We start from the raw sequence: 15719 nt of genomic DNA, 5'->3' as shown, positions 1-15719 counted from the left end.
TCCAGCAGGGTCCTGACCACCCCCTGCCCCCCCACGGCTGCCCGGGGCATGCACACTGCCTGGGTCCCCGCAGGAGCTGGGAAAGGGGGTGTCCATTCCCAACATGAGGAAGGCGGAGGGAGCCCGGGCTGGGGGGACCTGGGGCTGCCGAGGAAAGGGGAGGGGTGGACAGTCTCTCAGTTGGGCTGTCTAGACTCAAAGCCCGCCACACACTTTCCCCGGCCTGTTCCCTCCCCTGCAGGACGGGTGAAAAGCCGCCCACCTGCCACGGCGTCACTCGGAGAAGTAAACGAGGGCCAGGGTCAACACAAAATGCCGTTATCCTGAGCACATGCGTGGGCTCCCTGCCTGACCTAGAGCCAGGGACTGGCCCTGGCCTCCTGCCCTCAGGGCCACCTGTGGCGGCAGGACCCGGAGCAGCGCAAGGCAGGCTGGACTAGCCTCCCAGGGGTCAGGCGGGCACCTGTGCCCTCAGCAACCAACTGCACAAGTTAGGAGCCACGTGGAGGAAGCCTGCCTGAGCGCCAGACTTGGGCCCACGGCGGGGTTGGGGCGGGCGGGCAGCAGAGGACTGGGACCCGCAGGAGACAAGGACCAGAGCAGGGTGCAGCCAGGGCCGGAGGACCCCGTCAGGGTCAGGGAAGGCCACGCAACAGCCCCAAGGACGCTCTGGAGGGGGTCCGAGGTCCGCAGGAGACGGGCCTCCCTGATTTCCACGTTGGGACCCGGGTAGCTGGGGCCCTTCCCCACACTCTGTCCTCAGATCTCAGAGCGGCCAGCCATCCCACGAGCCACCCCCTTCCTTCCAGCAGGGGCCGGGGTCAGGGAAGCAGGGTGAGGGCGACCACAGACACGGGCGGTCATCAGTGGCTCTGTGGGGTCAGAGTCCCAGGCCATCAGGGAAACGGAGGCCAGGAGAGGGAGAAGGAGCGGACAGGGTGGGGGGGAGAGGGGCTGGGGCTCAGGACAGAGACCCGCCTCACACGGCTCCTCTCCGTGGCTCTGGAACACACACTCTGGGAGGCAGCATGGCCGGAGGTCCCATGGAGGTGGGGGGTGCTGGGCGACCCTTCTGCCCTCGCACAGACATGCTCCAGCCTCCCCAACGTCTGCATGGGGAAGCTGGGGAGCATCAGGGAGCACCCACTGGAGGCTGGCCCAGCCCCGGGGGAGAGCAGTAGCCCCCTCTGCTAGAGAGCCCCCTGGGGGCCACTGCCGTGGACGGCACAAGGGCCTGCGTCCTCCCACAGCTCCCTGTCCAGGTGGCACTAGAGACCGCAGTAGCCTGTGGTGCGCAGCAGCTGGGGGCCCCACCCCTCCCCAGCTGAGCCCCCAGGAACAGAATCCCCTTTCACGGCCCTGTGGGTGGTCCCAGCCCGCAGCTGGGGGTGGGGTGGGGAGAGAGGGGCCAGGCTCCATGACAATGGGACCAGCTGTGCTGTGCCCCCGCCCCCCCCACGCTGACCCACCCAAGGCAGGCTTGCCGGACACTGGCTCACCCCTGCCCTCACTTCCGCAGCCCGCTCCCACCCTAAGCCTCAGAGGGGAACGTCCAGCTTCTGGCAGGTCCCTTCCTTTGGGCGAGCCTAGGCGGCCAGGAGGCCTGCGGGCTGGACCGCCACCCAGCTGCTCTGCCAGGGAAGCAGAAGCCTGGGCGCTGCTCAGATGGCTGCCCCCCAGATGCCGAGCCGGGTTCCCCAACGGAAAAGTGGGCAGTCCTGCCTGGAGCTGGGGGTGCCGTGGGGTCCCATGGACCCCTGCCCTGACTTGGCCCCCACCTGCCGCCCGGTCCTGGCCTCCTGGCCTTTCAGGAGCCCAGCCCCGGGCCGGCCCCCGGCCAAGGAGGGGCGGTGAGCAGGCGCTGCTGGGCGCCTGCCAGCCTGCCCAGCCCGGGGGCGGCGGAAGGAAGCAGGACGAGGGTGAGAGCCAGCCCTCAAAGCCGCCCGCCCAGGCAGCCCACCATGCCGGGCGGCCCCCGCTCTCCGGCCGTGTCGCGTGCCCCCCGCCCGCCTCACCCCCCTTCTCTGCGAACACACACGGCAGAGAAACAGGCCCCGGCACGCGGGGAGCCAGCTGGCACCCAGTGAGGCTAGCAGCCGGGCACTGCGCCAGGGCAGCCGGCCAGCAGGCGCTGCCGCTCGCTCTGCCCCCCCCCCCGCCGGCCTTCACGCTCCGAGCTCACGGCGAGGCAGCCGGCACCACGTGGCCCGTCGGGGAGCAAGGCTGCGGCAGGCAGACAGGCAGAGGGCGGAGGGCAGGGGAAACCCCGCGGGAAGGAGATCCCGAGGCGGGGCCGCTCCGTGGACGGCGGAGAGAAGGGAGGTGGTGAGGGGTAAACTGAGGCACAGGCCTGGCCGGCGTAGGTGGCTGCACGGTCCCCAGGACACACACACTCACACACGGCAGCTTCCCTTAGGTAGGACCCGGCAGGTCGGGGGTGGGGGGCACTCTCCCCTTCTCCCTCTCCCAGGCCTCGGCCTCGGGCTGCTCCGCACACGCCCCAGCTTTGGAGGCCGCCTCCTCTTCTCTGTCCTCTGCCCACCTGCCTTACCCACGGAGCCCCTCGCCCTGGCAGGCACCAAGCGGCGTGTGAAGCCCCAGCAGGTGCAGGCCGTGTCTGTGCGGGGGAGGGGGGGTACGGACAGACCTCAGGGCCAGCCTGAGAGGGAGAAGTGCCCTCGGGGTGCTCTAGCCTTGACCCCCTTCCCATTCAGGCTGGCCCTGCCTCAGAGAAACCTCTGGAGCACGCAGGGCAGGGTGGACGCTGCAGAGGCTGGGGCAGAGGCTGGGGGGCCCCACCCCCGCCAGGTAGCTGCCCCCGGGGCCCGCAGCTCATCTCACGATGCAGAGGCAGCCGTTGGCTCAGGGGAAGTGAGTGGCGGGAGGCCGTTGAGGGCGCTGTTTGCAGGCTGCCTCCCTCCCGCCTTCCCTGCAGCCCCCCCGGGGGGCAGGACAGGGACACCTCCCTGGGCCCCAGGGCAGGTGGCGCTGCCCACAAACCGCCCTCCACGCTGACAAGGTCCCCAAGGGTAACACGGGGTGGGGGTCCGTGCCTCCTGGAGCAGAGCTGCTGACCGGACCACGGCCCCCCCCACCCCCCGCACAGAGGGGAAACCGAGTCAGCTAGCCGGGGAGCGCCCGTGCACCTGCAGCTGGACCCGGGTGCAGCATGGCCGTTACTTCGTTATTTGGAGGTGGTTCCCCGTGGCTGTTGCAGGCCTCCTCCTGCCTGACCCCCGCCCCCCCCCCCGCCGCTCGGCCCCCCTCCTCCCTCCCACAGATATCCTTCCCAGATGCTCCCGCCAGGGCTGGGAACTCGCCTGGCAGACACAGAAGGCGGAAGGGCTGGAGGGGCCCGGGGGAGAGGCGCAGAGTGCCTGGGGCCCACCCACGGCTGCCAGCCAAGCCTCCCGCCACCCCCACACCCCCACACCGGGCTGCGTAGGGGCCAGGGGTCCCACCCTGCCCGCCCGGGCCGCCCGGCCTCCCCTCCGCAGGGAAGGAGAGCGGCTCCTTATCGCCCGGCCGTCATGTGCACTCCGCGCGCGCGGCGCTTAAAGCCCAGATTATTTTAACAACTGTCCCTCACTTGTCACCTGTCCTGTTTGGAAAACAGCCCCTTTCTTGTTGCACAAAGAAGTTTCTCTGGCTCTCCAGCCGCGCCGGGCGCTAATCTCCCGGCCTGGAACACGGCGGCAGGCGCGGTGTGTGGGTACGCGCTCTGCAAACGCCGAGCTTGCCGCCCAGCCGTCACTGAGTTACGGCGGCGCCGGTGCCAGGAGCCGAGAGCCCTCCGTGCCCGCTGCCAACTGCAATTACCTCTCCGCGTGCCAGCCAGCGCCGCCGGCCTTAACCCTTCCGGGGCCGCACGGGAGCCAACAGGCACGGGGCTCGGCTGCTCCTGGTGTCGCCGCGCCAAGGGGCTGAACAGACCGGGGAGAGCGGGGGACGCTGTGGGGAGCCCCAGAGTCCCAGAGGGGGGCCGGGGCCATGGCCCATGTGCTTCGGGCTGCGTTCCACGGGGAGGCCGGGAGCCTGGGAGGGACTCTGCTCCCGGCCAGGCCCCCAAGGCGGCGGGGTGAGCATGTTGACAGCTCTCCCCTCCCCTCCCCTGCCTCCCTCCCAGCTGGCACATCTGGAGCCCATACCGCTCTGAGTCTGGGGAGGTGGGTGCAGCCCCAGGCAGAGGGTGCAGCCCGGCCCCGGCCTGCCCAGCTGTGTTCCACATTTCCTCGGCTCTCCCAGAGCCCTCTCGGCCGCACCGCCTTCCGTCCCTCTGCTCATCTGTGGTGCACATCTGGCCGGGACCACTGCTTGGTGCCCCCACCCCACCAACCCGTTTCCAACCAATTACCACCTCCCCCGTGGGGGCTTCCTCGGCAGGCCACAGCAGGGGAGGGAGCCCCTCTGCTCATGCCAGCCACCCCCCGGGCTTACCTTCGTGGGAGTGGGAGAACCAGATCTGGGAGGTGGCAGGGTGGGAGGCCCGGTAGGCCTGCTCCGAGGGGGCTGGGGTGGGGCCGCTGGGGTGCGCGGGGGCAGCGGAGCCCAGGCTGCCGGTGAGAAAGCTGCCCATGAAAGAGGAGGCCGGGGAGTTCCCCATCAGACGGCTGCCGGCTGTGGACACGGGGGACAAGAGTGAGTCTGAGCAGAGCGGCCCCGCCGCGGAGCCCTGCCCCGGTGCTGACTCTCGAGCCCCCTACTCTCTGTCCTCAAAGAGCTCGGAGGTCACCGGCAGAAGAACCCACCCATCCAGGCCCCCGACAGGCACACTTGGGGTCCGCTGCCCTCCCGTGACTGTCTGCACTTCTGCCGTCCCCCAAGCCGGATGCCGAGCACTGTGCCCGCGGGGAGCAAGCTGCTCAGCGAGAGTCCCCGGCTCTCCCAGGCCACGGTCCCCCCGCCATGGCCGACCTGCCAGACCGCTTTGCCCACACCTCCCAAGAGAGCTCCAGTGTCCCCGGACCCCCTGCCCCAGCCTGGTGGGCCCCGCGGCCTCAGCCCACCGTGCAGGCAGCATGGGGCTAGAATGGTCTCTCCCCACAGTGGGGTCCTCAACCTCCTGCCCCATTGACAGGCTCCTCAACCCTGTCCCAGGTGAGCGAGACGGGAACGAGGGCCACAGAGCGAAATGAGAGAAGCCTGAGGAGAAGGCCAGGACCCGCTTTTCAGAGCCACGGGGGGCTCTCGGGGTCAGGCCCCAGCCGGGCTGGCAGGCGACCGCACACAGTCATCGGCCTCCCAGGAAACCTCTGTGCTTCCGCTGGACGCCAGCCTCGCGGCCCTCCAGGCACACCTGCACCCTCGCCTCTGGGTGTCCCCTCTGCCCAAATCCAGAGGCCACGGCCAGGCCGAGCGGGCCTCCCGGGATTTGCACGCCAACCGGCCATGTGTGTTCATAGACCGCGCGCAGCCCCGGGTGCCTGGTCGGTGGTTTAGGGCTGGGCTGGGCGGCCCCCTGCTCGGGTCGCACCTGGTCCCCTCTGTTCCACGGGCTGTGAGCCGGGCCTGGGACCATCCCAGCGGACGGGGAGCCGGGACCTGCGGGCTCACCACCCCGTGGGGCTGAGTGCAGGGGCCCGGTGGGGTTCGCAGGGGCTCGGGGGTCTCCACAGGCAGCAGGCCCTGCCCCAGGTGAGTCAGGGCGGCTGTTTCCCAGCCCAGGAGGCGGGGGGAATTTGTGACTCCTCACCCAGCCTGGCCTGGCCCTGGGAGCTTCCCAGACATGGGGTGACTCAGCACAGAGGAGGCCCAGAGCAGCGGTGAGGGTGGGACGGCCCCGATGGGGACCCTGTTGGCCTCCCACCCCGCCTGTGAGCGAATGGGACATCACGGGAGGAAAGAGGTCTTCCCTGGGCGGAGGCCACTGAGGCGGGTCTGTGAGCACTGGCGGGGGACCGGGCTTCAACCTGACCTGTGTGGTGGGTGTCAGGCTGCACAGAGACCCCGAGAGGACCCAGGGGCAGGGGACAAAGGTGCCCACGAGCCAGGGACTTCCCGAACCGCAGGGCTGGGACTGCCATGGGCCGCCGCCAGACCACAGGCGTCCAGCCAGGGGAGGGGACTCTGGGCTGGGAAGGGAAGTGTTGGCCTCCAGAGGCCGTGGGTGGAGGGGCAGGAGTGGGAGGGCGGCCTCTGCTGGGCTCTAGGGACCCCGGGGGGGCCATGCCTGGCGGATGAGCAGGCCTCTTCCTGCCTCGCCCAGGCCAGCCCCAGTCTCCCAGGGCTTCCCACCCCCGCACCCTCCCAGGGAAATCCCTCCCACCCTGCTCCTCCCGGGACACTGGGAGGCAACCGAGTCCAAGAGTTGGGTCTGGATAAAGGATTTCTCCAGGAGCTCAGCCTGAGAAGCCCGCACCTTGAGCTCTCCCACACCGCGGGGGGGAGGCGGAGGGCCAGGCCTCAGGCTGGGCGGGAAATGCAGCTCAGAGTCGCACAGGGCCCTCTGGCCCTCGGGTCCAGGGACGCTGAGGCTTGGAGGTGGGTCCAGGCACCAGGCAACCTCTGAAGACCCACCCCAGGGGTCACCACCTGGGGCCAGGGCCGACGGGATGCAGGCCTGAGGCCTGGGGCCGGTCTGAAGCTGAAATCTGGGTTGGGCAGGTGCCGGGACACCATGGCCCGGGGTGACGGATTCTGGCCCTCGGGGGGAGACTCTCGGGGTGCCCTGCTCTGACACCAACCCGGTGGGGGGGGGAGGGGCAGCACGTCTGCTCAGCCAGCCCAGGCTCTCAGCTCCACAGGGCAGGAGACACACTTCCCACGGACCCCCCAAGCCTGGGGCCGGCCTCGCCCCACCCAGCCCATCCCCTGACCGGGGGCGGGGGGGGGGGGGACCTTCTTGGGGATCCTCAGAGAGATGGCGTCTCAGAATCCAGAGAAGACCTGTGCCTCAGGGCATGGGCCATGAAGGGGGCGGGACAGCCTGCCAGCCCAGCCCCTCCTCCACCCTCTGCCCCCCCCGCCCCCCCCACGGAACCCTGCTGCCTCTGGTGGTCCCCAGCCCGGTGGGTCCACCTGGGGAGCTTCTCCTCTCTTTCCCTTTCATATTGAAAACAGACGAGGCTTGTCATACAAATGTGAGGCCTTGCACCTTCACTGTAAAGTGCCCTCCAGGAAGGAAGCAGGGGTCACTGGAGGCCTCTGGCCCCAAGGGCACACCACAGGGCCCTTGCCCAGACACAGTGCCACGGGGGGCTTCCGGCACCCCCACTGCCCACACGGACACCCCATCCCTGTCACAGACTCACTCCTAAATACCCGGTCTGCAGCACCAGATCTGGGGGCAGGGGGTTCACACACCCGCTGATGCGCAGGCCAGTCCCCCGGCCCGAATCCTGTGCCGTGGGGCTCCACACTTCTTGCTCGGAAGGGCTCAGTCTCTACCCCCCCACTCAGGCCGAGCAGCTCGGGAGTAGCTGAAGGTCCAGCCGGCCTTGCCCGGGGCGTGGGGGGGCTGAGACTATGGGGGGCGGGGGGCAGGGAGTGGGCTGATGAAGCCCCCCTAGCTGGCTCTCACTGTCACCTCCACCTCCAAGGAGCCTGGAGATGGCAACGTGCCTGGCCAGCAGGGGCCTGGGCTGACCTGGCTGCTGCCTCCCCAGCCCCTCCCGCCAACCAGTAGCCAGCCCAGACAGAGCCTGAGCTGAGGCGGCCTGGGCCTCGGCCAGGGCTGAGCCTTGCGGCCAAGTCTGGCCGGGAACTGGGCTGAAGGGTTCTTTCCTCTTGGCAGGGTCCTTGCCCACGGACTGTCATGGTCACCGGCCTGGGAAGGGACAGTGGGAGCCCGGAGCATCAGGGAAGGCCAGAGAGGTGCTCGGTTAGGACACCCCTGCCCCCCGCTAGGACCCCCAATCCTAGAGCCATTGGCACCGGCCCTTCTCAGACCAGGGGCTCTACAGACCTCCCAGTAATTGCTTTCATGCAGCCCCGACGGCAGGCCCACCACGGGGCATCTGGACTCCATGGTCCCAAGGACCTCTGCTGCAGTTTGAATGAGGCCTGTCCTCTCAAGACCGCCCCAGCCCCCCCAGTGTGCACGGTCCGATCTCATCACAGATAAAGTACATGTGTAGAATGACTTCAGGAAAGGGGCCTGGACGCGGTGCGAGGTGTCCGTGGGCCCAGAGACGGCCCGTCTGTACTGCACATTCAGGCCCCCAGTGCCTGACCAGCCCCAGCTGGTCAGCCCCACAGGGCTCCTGTCCTGGCTCCAGCACTGCCCAAGTTCGCCTAGTACCCCGCGGAGGCCTGGGCGCCGGGCTGGCTGAGGAGACAGCTCCAGGGGCCAGGGTTCCTGGGAGGGCCTGCTGACACCCCCCAGCGGCCTGGCTCCTCAGACACAGCCCCGGCCCTGAGCCCCATCTGACCCCACATCCCCAGGCCCAGACGACCTGGGCTATGGCTGTGGCGGCTGTGTCCCTGTGGCGGCCGGCCCAGTGGAGCCAGGCTGGAGTGACCATGAGCCCCGCCTCCGCCCACAGGCTGCTGCACAGAGAGGCTGGCGGCCGGCCGGTGATGAGCTGCGTCGGCCCTGGCAGGGGTGGCTCCGTGTGGCCCGGACAAACAGCCTCGCTGGGCCTTCCACGGCTGTTCTGTTTGGGGGGCCTACCTGCCACGGCCCAGAGCACAGCTGCAGCCGGGGGGCCCCCGTCTAGGGACCACGAGACCGACCAGCAGCAACACCGGGTGTGGGGTGCCAGTATACCCTAGGCCTTGGGACTCGGGAGGTCAGGTGCCCACAGTACCACGGTACCCCCCTCCGTCCAGCCCCCACCTCCGCACCAGCCTGTTTCCTCTCTGTGACCCCAGGCTGATGGCAGAGGGAGCAGAAGAGGGAAGATGGACAGACAGAAGGGGCTCAGAGAGCTGAGCACAATGAGTATTTGCGTTGTCCTGAGTAAACCGTGGGGACAGCCGCCTCCCTTTCTGGAAACCCAGATGTGCTGCAAAGGAAAGGCCTAGATGGCTGTAGCCGCCCCTGAGAACCAAGCCCTTCCTGGAGCCCAGCGAAGGGGCCGGCACGCCACTCCCCGGCTCCATATCCACCAGCTCCCACTCACACCTGCTCGGGCTCCCCGCCGCCCCAGGCCCTGCAGGACTCCCCAACTCCCCCGGGGTCATCCCTGGGTCTCCCCCAGCACACCAAAGGCAGCTGAGACACTGGAGGGACGGGAGGTCTGCCTAGGGAACCAAAGGGCTCCTCCGTGCCAAGCCAGGCCCGGAAGGAGTGGTCAGGAAGAAGAGGCAGGAAGGACGGGCAGCCCACGGCAGGGTCTGACCACAGCCCTCTCGTTCTGGGACAGGACACGAGGAAGGAGTGCATCCAGCTGGTGTCCGGCCTCGGTCCCGCCGGGACAACAGAGAGGACTCGGCCTAGCCTGCTAGAAAGCAGGTGGGGGAGGGGACAGGGATGGGGTGACCAGGCCCTGGAGGGAGGGGCCGCTCTGGAACCGCCCCTGCCAGGCAGCCCACAGCGCCGCCCAGGGAGCCGCTCTGGGTGTGCTCTGGAGGCTCCGTTTCCAGATGCACCCAGGGGACGGTCCCGCGGGGCTGGAACCCACCACCAGCCCAGGCGGGAGACGATGGCGGGCACACACGCATGGGGCAGAGGGGCAGCAGAGGGGTGGTGTGCGGGCACCCGTGTGGCGTCTGGGCCTGGCTGCGTGGCTGGGAGCGTGCGCACGTGGCCATGGGGGCACACGCCGGCGGGCTCAGCCCGCACCCTGGGTACAGGTGTGGACACACGGCTCTGAGCGTGCACGCAGTCGTGTTCTTGTGTGCGGGGCCCGAGACCCACCTCCCAGAGCTCGACTGCCACAAACCGGTCCCTTCGCCGGCTGGGACCCCGGAAGAGGCTCCTGGCCTTTGGTTCTGTCTGCTCCACGGGGTGCCACGGGAGGGGACCGCAGGCGGACTGGCTGCCTGGGTCCTGCCCACCTCCTCCTGCATCCCGGAAGGTGGGGGTGCGCCCTGGCTCGGTGGTGGTGGGAGGGAGCCCTAGCTGGCACCGAACTATTGCTCCCGCGCTCCCAACTCCCGCGCCCCGAGCCAGCTGCTCAGCCCCGGTCACCTAGACCTGAACGTGGCTCCAGGAGTCATGTGGATGCCGGGGGGGCAGCTGGCAGGCCACGTGGCCAGGCCCACCTCCCCACAAGCAGCCCACCCTCTCTGCCGCAGAGAAGCGGCTTAGATTGGCACAAAGCCCTCTCTGATCGGGGACGCGCCCCTGCAGGGCCAGCCTTGCTGCGCTGCCTCGCCAGGACCCACGCATAGTCCAGATCTGGGGCAGTCCCATCTGGCTGCAAGCGGGCAGCCCCCGGATATCGGCCTGTCCAGCACCCTTCCCTCACTCGGTCTGGCCAGACCCAAGCCCTGCCCGGCCTCCAGGCAGCCCTCTGCAACCACGGCCCTGGGAGTCCCCGAGCGCCCCTCCCAGCGACGGCAGCTGCTGTCCACAATCCGAGACGGTGGCCAGACAAGAGGAGCCTGAGACAGGCACCGGGAGAAGGGAGGGACAGAGACAGGGGGCAGGAATGTGAGGCCGCGGGGGAGCCTCCTGGCCGGCCCAGCCCTACGAGGCGGAGGCAGCCCAGGGTAAGGGGCACCCGCCCAGAAGCACGAGTGTGTCACATGGGAAGCCCCTTTCCAATGGCCCAGGAGAACCTTCCAGAAGCCCGGGTTGGCCCAAAGGCAGCGGTTCTCAGGCCATAATAGGAAAATTCTGTGGTTGCCGAACCACCCAGCGGACAGACGTGGAGGCAAGATGACAGGGGCCCAACCACCAACAGCCCAGAACTAATAAAAGAAAAGGAAAATCGGATATAAGTCTGGTTCTTATTAAAAGGGTAAATTTAGCCCTTTGGCTGGGCAAAGGGGCCGCCCTCGGACTCGATGCTGAGAGTGACTCAGAGGGCCCCTCGGCCGGGGGGTCCAGGCAGCAGCGGCCAAGGGCCGCCCCCTTGTTGCTCGCCCCTGCTCTCCCACAGCCTCCCTTCCCTGCACACCCTCGCTGGCAGGCAGCCGGCACCTCCGCCTCCAGGACACTCCCAAGGGCAGGAAAGTATTGGGGGGGGGCATGGGGAGGTGGCCAGGGCTAGTCAGCACCACCCCCGCACGCCCCAGCTGGAGAGTGGCCTCGGCCTAAGCAAGGCAGCTCCCTTCCCACCGTCTTGAAAGAAGCCAGCTCCAAGGAGGTGGCCGCTCGGGTCTAGATGCTGGTCTTCTGCCCCCTTGTGCCCTGGGCCCGGGCCCCCATGCCCTCCAGCTTCCCCTGGACCTGCCCTGTGTTAGCTGTGGTCAGACAGAGGCCCAGGCAGGTCTGCTCCCAGGGTCTGGTCTGAGCGGTCACGCCAGCACAGGATGGCCCCCAGTGGAAGCCTCCATGCCTGAAGGGTGAGGAGTCTGCCCTGCTGACCAGCCCTTCCCTGTCTGCCAAGTGGACCCGGCCAGAGTGTCCCGCATGACCTGGCGTTAGACTGCTGTCTGGCAGGTGTGAGCTTCCTCCCCCTGCCCCAGCCCCATGAAGGTGACATCGTTGCCTGCATCGGGCAGAAGCTCCAAGGGCAGCAGGCAGGGGAAATTAAGGGGTAGGAGACAGGAGTGGGATGAAGGCCACGTGGGGTCAGGCTTACCACCATCTGGTGCACCTTCCCAACCTGTGGATCTGTCCATCCACCCGTCCACCCAACCATCCACTTATCCCTCCCATATGGGTAGTCAGAACCCTAGACCAAGGTACACAATGAGTTCCTCTCCTGCCACCCCTCTCCCCTAGCTGGAGGCCACCGCCATTGTAGGTCAAGCTGAGCACCGGCCGTGGAGCCGAGGGCACGTGTGCTACAGCTGCCCAGGCTCTGGCCTCTGAGCCGTCCCCCGAGCTGTCCCCGAGCCCGCTGGCTGCAGAGGCGGTTCCCTCCGTTCTCCGAGCCGGACCAAAGCCGCCAAGTCCGGCCTCTTGCTCCCAGTGGAGTTCACAGACCCCTCTGCGGTCCTAAGTCAAGGTAAGATTCGCACCCTGCCTGGAGGCTGGTGGCTTCGGGGTGCGGCGCTTAGAGGCCCCACATCTTCCTGGGGGAGGAAGGGGACACCCCGCACCCTGCCCCAGCGCCCCCTACAGCTCCCACCTTGCACCCTGCAAGGCCCGGAGGTTGGGCTGGCTTGGGTGGGCGTGGAGGGATCCAAAGTCCCCTCCCGAAGACGCCGAACGAGGCTACAGGCTGAGCCAGCCCCCTGCAGCCACACGTGGCGGGACATGGGGCAGGGACAGCTGTACGCCCTGGGGTCCCGGCCGCTGGCCCTGGGGTCGCCACCATGTTGGGCTGGGAGAGCTCCTCCGGCCGCTGCAAGCACTCGGGCCGGGCCGGCTTCTGCGGCCTCGTGCCTGAGGACAGGGGACCAAGGGCCTGACTCCCAGAACAGGGCTGGCTCGGGCTGCGGTGTCCTGGCGTGGGGCCAGGAGGGGGACCCGAGACCGCCGCAGGTCGCTGCATGCACCAGCCTCTGGTCTCTGAAAAAGAGAGACCCGGACGCTCTCAAGAAGGTCGGTGCGTCCCGCTGCCAGTGCCACCCTCTCCCCTGGTGTCCCGGCCAACTCCGGCAAGTACGGGGCTCACCCTCCTGCCCCTTCCAGGAAACCATGTCCCTTCCCGACTCTTAACCTCTCAAGGCCCCATTCGCACCAGCCTCCTCTGCGAAACTCAGCCAGGGCCCTGCGTTCAGCACCCAGCCACGCCCCCGAGCCGTTCAATACCCTCCAGCCCCGGCAGAAGAGGCCCAGGGCCCGCGTGGGCCCCGGGCGAGTCTAGGGTTCCCAGGACCTCAACCCGATGGGGAACAAAGCAACAGCGGCGGGCTGACCCGGGTGCCCCAGCGAACACGGGGTGCGGGCAAGGCGGTTGGCCAGAGGGACTCCAGGGTGAGTCCATCTGACCCCAGCCCCCGGGGAAGCTGGTCCTGCCTCAGGCCTGGTCGGCACCAGCCCCCCCGCGGGTCCTGACAGGGGACCGGCTCAGGAGGGGGCCCTCTCAGCCACAGGGGTCTGCTCACGGCCGGGCGTGGGGGGGGATCAGCGGGAAGGGCAGAGAGCCAGGGAGCACCCCAGGGCAAAGGCCACAAACAGGAGAGCCTGGGGATGCGGAGGGAAGTCCCGATGGGCACTTGAGCCCCGGCAAATGCTCTGTGGGTGTGAGACACGAGGGTCGGGGAGGCGATGGGGAAAGGGCGGGGGACTCATTAGCGAAAAATGCTGTATTTCTCAGCGAGATTGCATCGCCGTGCAGGGGTGGTGTGGGGGGAGGTGCAGGCAGAAGAAGGGGACACGGGGAGGCCTGCCAAGCCTATGCCCTCGGCCGCGTGGAGGCCTGGGGGTGTCCAGCTAAGAGAGCCACGGTGACTGGTCCGCGAGCCACCGAGTACGACCAAATCCCTAAGGGGCCCCGGGAGGGAGACTGGGTCTGGGCCAGCCCGGCGGCACCCACAGCCGACACTCCCAACAGAGAGGCGGGCCTGGGCCTCTCCTGGCACAGACCTCCTGGGAGCCCGAACTTCGGAAGGCCCAGCCCTCCCCACTGCCTCTTAGTCCCCAGGGCCAGAAGCAGGAAAAGGCCTGGCTCCCCCCGGGGCTGCTCCTGGCTCCTGGTGGAAGGCACAGACCTGGCCCCGTGCACAGCGCTCAGCCTGGGGTGCTGGGCCCACGGTGCTCGCAGGGCAGGGCAGCGGGCGCGGGGTGGAGTGTGCCCCGTGGGCTGTCCGCATCCTTCCACCTTCTTCTAGAAGGACAGACATAAGGAATTCTCAGCTCTAGGAACACCGAGCCGAAGGAGAAGGGAAAGCTCACTTCTCAGAGGTGAAACTATGGTGTTTCCGGGGACTCTTGAGGGCAAGAAGAGCTGCTCTGGGGTGGGGAACAGCAGACCCTGGATCCGAGACCCCCCCAGGAAGAGGAGCAGCCCTGAGGAGGGAGGGGTGGCTTCCAGAAGGGCTGGATTGACGGCCAGCCCAGGGGAGCCCTGGGGGCCCATGCCTGGGGGAACCCAGCAGGAATTTCCCCCGGAAGGGAAGGCTCAGCGGTGTCCCCTGAAGCTCGCACCTCAGCGTCCAGCCCTTCGCTCCCTGGCTCCCGGAGGCCTGGGGCCTGCAAGCGGCCAGGGCAGGAGGCACGGGGGCAGAGAACCAGCCCTGGGCTTCCAGCCCCGAGCCCCGTGCTCCTGCCCTGCTCCCAGTGTGACCTCAGGGCAAGCAAGTGGTCTCACTGAGCTCTGTCACTAGGACCCCGTCAGCCCCGGGGGACTTGTCCCTGAGCCTAAGGACTGATCCCCTCAGCCCAACTCACAGCCTGAGCTCTGAGCAGGTGTTGTGTGCAACGCAATCAGAAGAGGGAAGGGCTTTGTGCTGGTCTGCCCGGACAGGACAAGGCCCCAGTGGGCACCTCACACGCAGCCTCAGAGGGCCCCAGGGCCTGGCGAGGTTCCCAGGGTCTGCCCCGACCCGCACTGGCTCCCAGGGGCAGGGCGGGCGGCAGGTAAGCCCAGGGCACCTGCTGACCTCCCCGGGGCAGGCACCTGGCTCAAGAACAGCAGTGAAAAGTGCTGCCCAGACCTCACCAGGCCACGTCCCTGTCACCCAAGCCGCAGCCTGGAGCCTGGGCTCCGTCCGGACACGGAAACTCTAACCCAGGTCATTCACTAGAAAAAACGATTACGGAGAGCACGCGCCACGCACGGGGTCACCCAGTCCCACCGTGGCCCAGCCTGGAAGCTGAGGCAACCACAGGCCAGGCACCCTGGCCCCTGACAATGGCCCTTGGATCTCTCAGTGACCTGCACCGTCCTTGAGGCCATTTTGGGGCTGAGTCACAGGCCTGCTGGTGGCATGTCTTTTTTTTTTTTTAAGATTTTTATTTATTTGCCAGAGACAGAGAGAGAGTACACACGAGTAGGCAGAGAGGCAGGCAGAGGCAGCGAGAGAAGCAGGCTCCCTGCCGAGCAAGGAAGGAGCCCGATGCGGGACTCGATCCCAGGACCTTGGGATCATGACCTGAGCCGAAGGCAGCTGCTTAACCCACTGAGCCACCCAGGCGTCCCCCGGTGGCGTGTCTTGGAGCAGTCGCTGCACAGGTGGTCAGAGGACAACATGCCCAGCCTGCAGAGGAGCAGGTCCCTGCTGGTCTGGGTCCTCTACAGAGCAGGCAGCAGGCTGCTGGAGGGGACAGGCCAGGGAGGGGTCACCGTGAGGAAATGATGACAGAGTTGCAGAGCAAGGAGGGGGCTGAGCTGGACAAGAGGGGACAGAGGCTGAAAGGCCAGGCCAGGTCCCACGCTTGGAGCCCGGGGGGGGGGTTGGGGGGGAACAAGGGGACAACCTCCAGGGCCTCCGGGGCCGTGACAGCTTCAGGAGGGGTCCAGATCGAGTGGGGCTCCCAACGCCCCCGACCAATGGTATTCGCGCCTTTATGCAATCCCTCCCCTGGGCATGGGAGGGATTAGACTTACTTGTGCAGAACCGTCGTCCCCAGCCGGCCCCAGGAAGGAACTGAGGCCTGTGGCAGCCACGCGGGGGAGCTTGGAAGGGACCCCCCAACCGCCGAGCCCTGAGATGCCCACAGCCCTGGCTGCCACCTCGACTCCGATTCCTGACCCCCAGGGAGTACGAGGCAATCGTACTGGCTGCGTTAAGCCGCCAAGTTTGGGACGATCTGTTACACAGCAATAGCTCACTAA

The 15719-nt window shown here is 67.9% G+C and overlaps 1 protein-coding gene across 2 annotated transcripts in view; it reads right to left on the bottom strand.

The window, feature by feature from the left end:
- The window catches only part of BAHCC1 (BAH domain and coiled-coil containing 1), a 56203-nt gene that overhangs the window by 28842 nt on the left and 11642 nt on the right, over window positions 1-15719 (bottom strand). For both annotated transcript variants that reach the window (XM_044247252.1, XM_044247253.1), the window contains exon 2: window positions 4438-4617. In XM_044247252.1, coding sequence (XP_044103187.1) covers window positions 4438-4617 — 180 coding nt within the window. The remainder of the gene's footprint in view (window positions 1-4437; window positions 4618-15719) is intronic.

The sequence above is a fragment of the Neovison vison genome, chromosome 5 (assembly GCF_020171115.1).
Source record: "Neovison vison isolate M4711 chromosome 5, ASM_NN_V1, whole genome shotgun sequence".
NCBI classification, from domain to species: Eukaryota; Metazoa; Chordata; class Mammalia; order Carnivora; family Mustelidae; genus Neogale; species Neogale vison.
The sequence above is the reverse complement of the archived record's forward strand: the minus strand, read 5'-3'. Positions and strand labels throughout refer to the sequence as shown.